The sequence below is a fragment of the Erithacus rubecula genome, assembly GCF_903797595.1.
Source record: "Erithacus rubecula genome assembly, chromosome: 13".
Taxonomy (NCBI): Eukaryota; Metazoa; Chordata; class Aves; order Passeriformes; family Muscicapidae; genus Erithacus; species Erithacus rubecula.
This window is the reverse complement of record NC_136665.1, coordinates 9,107,937-9,115,749: the sequence shown is the minus strand read 5'-3', so window position 1 is coordinate 9,115,749 and position 7,813 is coordinate 9,107,937. Positions and strand designations below refer to the sequence as shown.

Genomic DNA, 7,813 nt, shown 5'->3' with positions numbered 1-7,813 from the left:
CCCCACAACCCAGTATTAGCCTTCTCTTCAGTGAATTTGTGATTGCAGCCAGCAGGAGCACTGGGGGCTCCCCAGCTGGGCAGTGCTGTAACTCTTCTCAGAATGGGGATCCCCACCCTGTTGCTCCCTTGGCCACAGCCCCACACCCCAGAGCAGGTCCTGGGGAGAAGAGGCAGAAAGGAGCCGGAGGAAGGGTGCTGGGGAGCCCTCACGGGGAAAATGAACCAGAATCCTCCCGCAGGGAGGCCATTCCCCGCAGCGCTGGGTGCAGCCAAAAGTACCATTGTTGAGGAAAGGGCATTGAAACCAACCCTGAGAAACACCACGTAGCTTTATTCATGATGGCAGCCACAGCTGGGAGCAGGAGCCCTTCGTCCTCTCCACAACCCCCCAAACCAGGTGCAGGCCTGGTGGGGCAGGCCCGCGCTGGGGCAGTGGGGAGGCACCAGGGGGCCCCTCGGCATGGCAGCCAGCAGAGCTCTGGGCAGCAGCAGAGCCATCACAGCAAGGCTCAGGGACAGGGCAGGCGCCCAGTACTCAGAGTCCAGAGGGGCTGGTGGGGAGCAGGGCTCTGCGCCCCAGGTATGCGAGTTGGTGTCATCAGGGTGGCAACGCCTTCCTTGCCTGCCCAGCTCCTGGGAGATGGCTTCCTCTTGAGGGGCTACATCCTGGTCCTGTGCTCCACCTAAGGGGGGCAGAGAGGGAGGGGTTGGTGTGGCTGCCCTCTCCGTGGCCGTGCTGGGGACAGCAAGGCTGGGTGCTCACCGAGGCCTGCTGCCGCTCCCTGCTGACGTGCTCCACGGCATCGTGCACCGAGGGGAAGAAGGAGTGCTTGGTGATGGCTGAACTGAAGAAGTTGCCCCGCTCCAGCTGGGCCAGGATGGATGCTGTGTAGAGGGATAAGTATCTAAAGTGATGGCACCTAGCTGAGCCCCCCGCCACCCACCTGGAGCAGCCTCCTCCCGCCTCCTGTGTTGTGGGGGACACCTGGGTCACCACCAGGGACCCAGCTCGAGGCTCAGATTGCATCTATGGAACAACCTGCAGCACCTGTCCCCTGGGGAAACCCTGGGGATGGGAGCACCATGGAGGGACCCCTCGGGCTACCAGCTGTGTGCCAAAGCTGGCCCTGCCTGGCCGGGGCTCATGACTCTGCAGATCCCCCTCACCCCCGCAGCCGGCAACGAAGACGTCCACTTCTATCTCTTGGAAATCCTTGAAAATCTGAAAATGGGAAAAAACAGTTTACCCAAGAAGAGGGATGGGCAGCAGCCATCGGGGCACCCCACAGGGCTGTAGACACCCTCAGTGAGAGTGCTGTCCTGCCTGCTCCCCAGCCCCTTACATTCTTCAGGATCTTGATGGAGACGGTGTCCACGAAGCTGACGGGGCCGAAGTCCAAGATGACGGCGTGGAAGCTGGGCTGGGGCAGCCCTAGGCTCTGCAGGGTGGGCTCTGAGGGTGCACTGCTCTCTTCCCCACTCAACTCAATCACCGCCAGGCCTGGACCGTTCTCTACATTCTGGGAAAGGAAAGGAGACCCGACATCATTGCCCCAGAGCTGGCAGCACCCCGGTCATGGTAGGGTTCCCCCAGGCTCACCTTGGTGAGGCTCTTTGGCTGTATGAGGGCACAGGCAGTGGGTGCCCCAGGAGTGCCCCTCTCACATCTTCACCCATTTTTGGTTCTTTTCAGATCAAAATCTCCCCCTCTCCCCAGCACCACTCTGCACAGCCGGACTCATTAGCTGGCACCAGGCCAACCTTTGCTCTTGCTCTTAATTCCAATTAAACTGGCTGAAAAGTTGATGACTTGGCAAGTCCAACACATAATCATTAACAGCCCAGCTCTCCCACCAACCCTGGGTGTGACACTGTGACCCAGTTCAGTCCCAGTGCTTTCCTCACCCGTTGGCCCTAAACTGAACAGGGAACTGCGTGGGCCACCAAGCCCCACTAGTGCACTGACAGAAGTGTCAGGGCCAGGGAGGGAAGAGGTGCAGGATGACACTGGAGGGGTGGTGCCCTGCATCAAGAAAGCACCTTTTTCCTTTTTGCCTTTTCCTTCTCCAGTTTCTTCTGCTGTTTCTTCAGCTTCTTGATGGCCTTCTTTTTCTTCTCAATCAGGCGGTCCACGTCAATGCCGCTCTGCAAAGCAATGTGTCCCTGTGTCCCAGCTGCCCCAACACCACCCTGCTGCTGGCAGGCAGGAGACACAGGAAGCACTCTGAAGCTGGTGGCTTTCCTACCTTCTTCTTCAGGGCCTCAGCATACAGCTCCACGTTGGCAAAATAGACGGTGGAAGAAGAGCGGAAGATCTTCACACCAGGGACTTCCTGTGCCTGGGGGCAGATGGGGAGGGTGCTACCCCAGGGATGGATCCACCTGTTCCCCTTCCCTCTCCCTCATCAAAATGCTCCCATCCTCTTCTCCCACTGAGCCACTACTGGGGATGCTTTGAACTGCCCCCCATTGCAGACAGTTCTTCCCCCACCCCTGGTGCTGTTACCATGTCGTATTCCATCACATCCCTGTAGACATCGGTGTCAGAGATGCGCCCCAGGATGGAGTAGTGGGGGCTGCAGGGAACAGAGCAAAGGGCTGAGGTCACCACAGGCTCCCCCTGTCCTTGGGACGTGGCACCAGCCCCAGCCCCGGGGTACTCACAGCTGGGTTCGGAAGATGACCGTCAGCAACCCAAAGGCCACCGAGACCGCCAGGCCAATGTCCAAGTTCAGGAGAAGGGTGGCTACGAATGTCACAATCCAGACCAGCTGGAGAGGGGACACAGTCAGCTGCAGCACAGCCTCTCCACTGGCACCCACAAGCCTCAGGGAGGGTGGAGAAATTCTCTCCCAGAGCAAAAGCAAGCCCCAGGGCTGGCCAGCACCTTACCAGATCCACCCGGTTGGACTTCCAGAGAGTGCTGAGGTCACGGAACTGCTTGAACATGCCCTTGAGGTTGACAATGATGATGGCAGCTAAGATGGCCTAGGAGAGAAATCTCTGCAGCTACGAGGAAGCTGAGGGCAAATCTGGGGGTAGCTCTTTGCTGTTCCCCTACTATATCACCATGGCATGGGACAGGCACAGGTGTGGGATGTGACACAGAAGTTGTGGGACTAGATGTACCTTGGGCAGGTCCCGGAAGAGCTCTCCAATCTTCAGAATGGTCACCAGGATGACCAGGGATGCAATGACACCAGCTACCTGTGCAGAAGGAGAGTGGGAGGTGAAGGGTAAGCCCCCACTTCTCACTGTGCTTCCTGCCTCTGGTTCAGCCCCAGAAAGGGATGCAGCACTGCCCAGACCTACCTGGCTGTTGCCTCCTGTGCTCTCCTGTACCAGGCTCCTCGACATGGAGCAGCTGATGGCAAAACACTGGAAGAAACCTCCCAGGAAGTTGGAGAGGCCCAGTGCAATCAGCTCCTGCAGGGACAAAGCAATGTCAGGGGAGCACCATGCTGGTGCAAGAAGGGCAAGATTAGCTTTCACCCAGGGTGGGGTCCCTGAGGGTGCTTCAGAGCATCACCTGGTTGCTGTCCACTTTGTAGCCGTGTTTCAGGGCAAAGATTTTGCCCAGGGAGATGCAGATGGCATAGCCTACCACAGCAATGGCAAAGGCATTGCCCGCCACCTGCCCAAAGTAGCTGACTTTAGGGGCCACGGGCGGCTTCAACCTACATTCAAGAGAGAGATGGGGCTCAAACAGGGGTGCTATGGGCAGCACAGTGCCCTGGCACAGCCCCCTTCACCGTCAGGCCCTGCTCACCCGCTGGGGATTTTGCCCACCACAGAGATGCCAAACTTGTCATTCAGGTTGACCCCATAGGAGATGCCAGTGGAAACAATGATCTGCGGGAGAATGACTGGAGTAAGGCAGGGTCTTCCTGCACAGGGATTGTGGTGGGGGAAGAGGAGGAGGCACAATATATGCCCTGGAGTTGCACTTGCCAAGCAACTCCATCCCACCTCTCCCCACCCTGAAGGGGACAGAGATACACCAGGGATTCCTGGCTGCATCTCCACGAGAGGCTGGGACAGCTCTGCGTACCGTGATGAGCTCGATAGGGATGGGCATGGGCAATTTGGCAGCAAACTTGTGGTTGAGCTCTTTCACAATCAAGATGGCCACCATGGCAATGATGGCAGTCACCAGGGTGCCCACATTGGTGTCTGGCAGCTTCTTGCAGAGATCGATGACAGTCTAGAGAACAAAGGAGGAGGAAATGTGCTCAGAAAAGCAGGCACATCCCCAGCAGGTTTTTGGAGGCCTCTGTGTGCCCCACAGGTGAGCACCAGGGATCTTCCACTCACCACAAACAGTGAGAGCGGTCCTGAATGCTCGCTCTGGGAGACTCCGAAAACATTTTTGAGCTGGGAGACGAGGACGTGCACAGAGGAAGCAGTGGTGTAGCCACGCACCAGCGGGTCTGAGAGGTAGGTCACCACGAATCCAAACTGCAGGAGGCCCAGGGCCACCTGGAAGAAGAGATGGCAGAAATGACCCACAGGTTACAGTCTGTTTTCTGCTAGACTTGGTTTAAGGGACCACCTTACCTGGAAGATACCTGTCAGGACAGTGATGGTGGCCACCAGCTCCACCCTGGCAGCGTCACGCAATTCCTCATTGGTTACATTGCTGCCATTGATGGACTCCACAAAGTTCTCGCTGGGCACCAGGGATTCCGTCAAACTCCCGATCATGACAGAGATGACAGCAAAGGGACCTGATAACAGGTAGAGTGTGGGCAGTGAACTGAAGTGGGCACCAGGACCTCTCTGAGAGGAACTCTTAAGGGATCAGCTTCCCTCTCCTTAGGCCAGGTTCAAAGTATACACACTTCACTTTGACTCTGGCTTGGTCAACTCCCTTCTTGGTGGAGCAAAGTAAAGGCAAGAAAAGTTCCCCCAACAGCTGATGTGGCAATGCTGTGCCATGGACATCCTTGTTCCCTCCCCACCATTGCTATGCAAGCGCATGGTCCCTCATCTCACCCACGGAGTTGTGCCTTGACGTTCCAAAGAAGAAGTACAGGAAGACGGGGTAAAAGGAGGAGTAGAGACCTGTGACCGGTGGCAGCCCAGCCAGCAGTGCATAGGCGAGACCTAGAAAGTGGAGCAGGGACATATGTCACCAACAGCCAACCCCTGGTCACCCCACCGGTGGGAGTCTCTGGGAGCCTGGGCATGGCATCACTCACCCTGGGGCAGGTGCATGATGCCCACACTGAAGCCCGAAACAATGTCACCCAGGAGCCAGTCCTTGATGGGGTAGCGGGGCAGCCAGCGCAGGAAGGGCAGGAAGCGGAACAGCAGGGACTTGGCAGCAGAGCCTGAGCATCTGGCAGAGAGGGAGCAGCAGCTGAAGTTCAGCATGAGTGCAGGGGGCTTGGGGACATCAGTGAGGGTGGATGGGGTCCATGGGAAGCAATGGGATCTGTGGGACCATCAGCTCCATTCACTGGAGCCTGGCATTCCTCCTTGCAGGAGGACAGAGTGAGGACGTGGGGACATGGGCATTTGGGCATAGGGAAATGCACCCCCAGGTCTGCAGCTCCCCGTGGTGGTGGGGTTGGGGTGCAGCAAGGTCCAGGCACATCTCGCTGGCCACATGGTCTTACCTGGTCTTGCGGAGACAGCCACGCAGAGAGGGCTTGGGGAGAGGTTTCCTCTGCGCCACCTCCTCCAGTTCAGCCTCACTCAGCACCTTGTGGGGCGCTCGGTGGGTCAGGGACATCTCTGCTGCCATGCCCACCTGGCTCTCCGGAATGCCAGTCCACTGCAAGGACACGAGGGACAGCTCAGCCACATTCCCACGGCCAGGGGCAGCCAGCACCCCACCCAGCCTGAAGCCCCTCCTCCAGCTGCTCTTGCCCACAGCACCATCCCATCCTGGCCAGGTGGGCAGGAATGGCCCTGAGAATAGGCATGAGCCGAGCTTTGGGAGTCCTGAAGCAGCAGCAGTGGCTCAAAATGGAGCAGCAGGCAGTCAGCAGGTGGGCAGGGACGGAACTGAGACTTCAGCAATCAGTGCTGCCTGCTCCTGCCCCACAGCAGCACCATCCACCCCCTGGAATGCACAGCTGGGGTCTGCCAGCAGAGCTGCCTCGGGGGGCTCCCCCTCCACCTGCCCACGCAGGACCAGCCTCAATGCCAGCCACCTTCGCCTCCATGTACTGCAGCAAGGCAGGGCAGTGGGCCAGCACAGCTGCTGAGCAGAGCCCCAGCCATCTCACAGCCCCATCTGCAGACTTTGTCCCTTTACACATGAGGGGAGCAGGAATGTGAAACCCTGGCAAATGTCACAGCTCACCATCCCTCCAGCAGTGCCCTCCCTTGACCTCTGCAGTGCAGAGCAGGATGAGCCTGTAAGCAGAGGAGCTGGGCTGGGCTGAGGTCTCATCCCTCACAAGGACTGAGGAATCCCTGTACAAATCCACAGCTTGTCCTTGCTCAGGGCTCACTCTGAAAGCTGCCCCATCCTGCTGGGCCCACACAGCTGGTGGCCTGCTCAGTCTTAAAGTGCTCATCCACTTGCAGCTGGACCCTTGATCTCCTTGCTGGGTTCCCTGCCCAGTCCTAAGGTGGGTGCTAATCCACATGCAAATGGATCCACAATCCTCTCCCTGAGTGCCTGGGGCTGTGCCATCCTGAGTCCCTGTGTTACCCTCAGCCTTTCTACCAGCTGTGCTCAAACTGCTTAGGAGCCACCAGCCAGGTGCATGCTCTGCTTCCTCCTATTTATTAAAACCAGCCAGTGATCTTTGAGACACTGTGCCCTGCCTCCTGCCCTTCCTCCTGCCCTGCCAAGAAGATGCCCCACTTCCCAGCCCCATGGATGCACAGCATCCACCATACTCCCCTTGGTGCCTTGATCTGCTAGGTTCCCCAGCTGTGGCAGACCCAGCATTGTCACCACTGTGCTCAGAGCCATCCCATACTGGGGATTGGCTACTACAATCTCAGCTCCTAGTCTCCAGCTATATCCAGGATGCACCCATGCCACATGCAAGGCAGGGGGCTTCTTGTCACTGGGCACAACCTGGTGCCACCCTCCTGCCAAGAGCTGCCTCCCCATGGCACTGCTGTGCCCCCATGGCTCCCATAGATGCCCACTCCCCAGCCCATGTCCTGGAGCAGGAGTTGTGACCGGGACAAGGAGGGTTACCCCGCAGCCTCTGGTCATGGCATCCAGGGTAGTTCCCCCCGACCCTTGCTTACCTGCTGCAAACAGGTGTGCTATGCTCTGTGGACTACCCTGGTCTCACACAACTCGCACAGACCCAGCTGTTATCTTGTTCCAAAGGTCCCCCGTGTAGGGCTACAGTAGGACTATAGTCCTACTGAAACCATCACACCTCCCTGGGCTTTATCATGACCTAGAATTGATTGTGAGGGAATTTCTGAGTCACATTTGGCCCAGGCCAATGGGGACACGGCAGCGGAAATCCGGGCTCAGATGTTTGACCAGTAGCAAGGTGTGTGTGAAGGCAGTGGGCAGGGCCAGCCAGGTATTAGAGAATTCTGGATTCTCTGTATGGTGGGATGGGGCTGACAAGCAGCGGGAGCAGTGACATCCAGGTCCACAATCTCCAGAGTTGGAGCAACTTGTCTGCATCCTTGGTGACTGGTGGGGGCAGCCTGTGACCACCTTGGCTCTCTGTAGTGACCACAGCCCAGGTCCCACAGTTTTCAGTGATGCTGAGCCTCTTCCTTCAACCCCTCCCTGGCCCTCCCTATCCACCCTCATGCCCATCAACTGTCAGGTAAACATGTCCGACACAGGCACCCACATACAACTGCTGCTTCCT

At 58.0% G+C, this 7,813-nt stretch overlaps 1 protein-coding gene across 1 annotated transcript; it reads right to left on the bottom strand.

Annotated features, from left to right (window-relative positions):
- Positions 1 to 482: 482 nt before the first annotated feature.
- Positions 483 to 6,337, bottom strand: SLC26A6 (solute carrier family 26 member 6). The gene is given in 20 exon segments (XM_079317048.1): positions 483 to 887; positions 1,170 to 1,224; positions 1,346 to 1,522; positions 2,043 to 2,147; positions 2,249 to 2,341; positions 2,509 to 2,578; positions 2,667 to 2,773; positions 2,895 to 2,990; positions 3,132 to 3,209; positions 3,315 to 3,428; positions 3,532 to 3,679; positions 3,772 to 3,854; positions 4,054 to 4,206; positions 4,317 to 4,481; positions 4,560 to 4,729; positions 4,998 to 5,108; positions 5,204 to 5,343; positions 5,624 to 5,781; positions 6,149 to 6,160; positions 6,162 to 6,337. Coding segments are annotated over 20 exon segments (2,394 nt in total). The 5' UTR covers positions 6,234 to 6,337; the 3' UTR covers positions 483 to 600.
- Between the last annotated feature and the right edge of the window lie 1,476 nt (positions 6,338 to 7,813).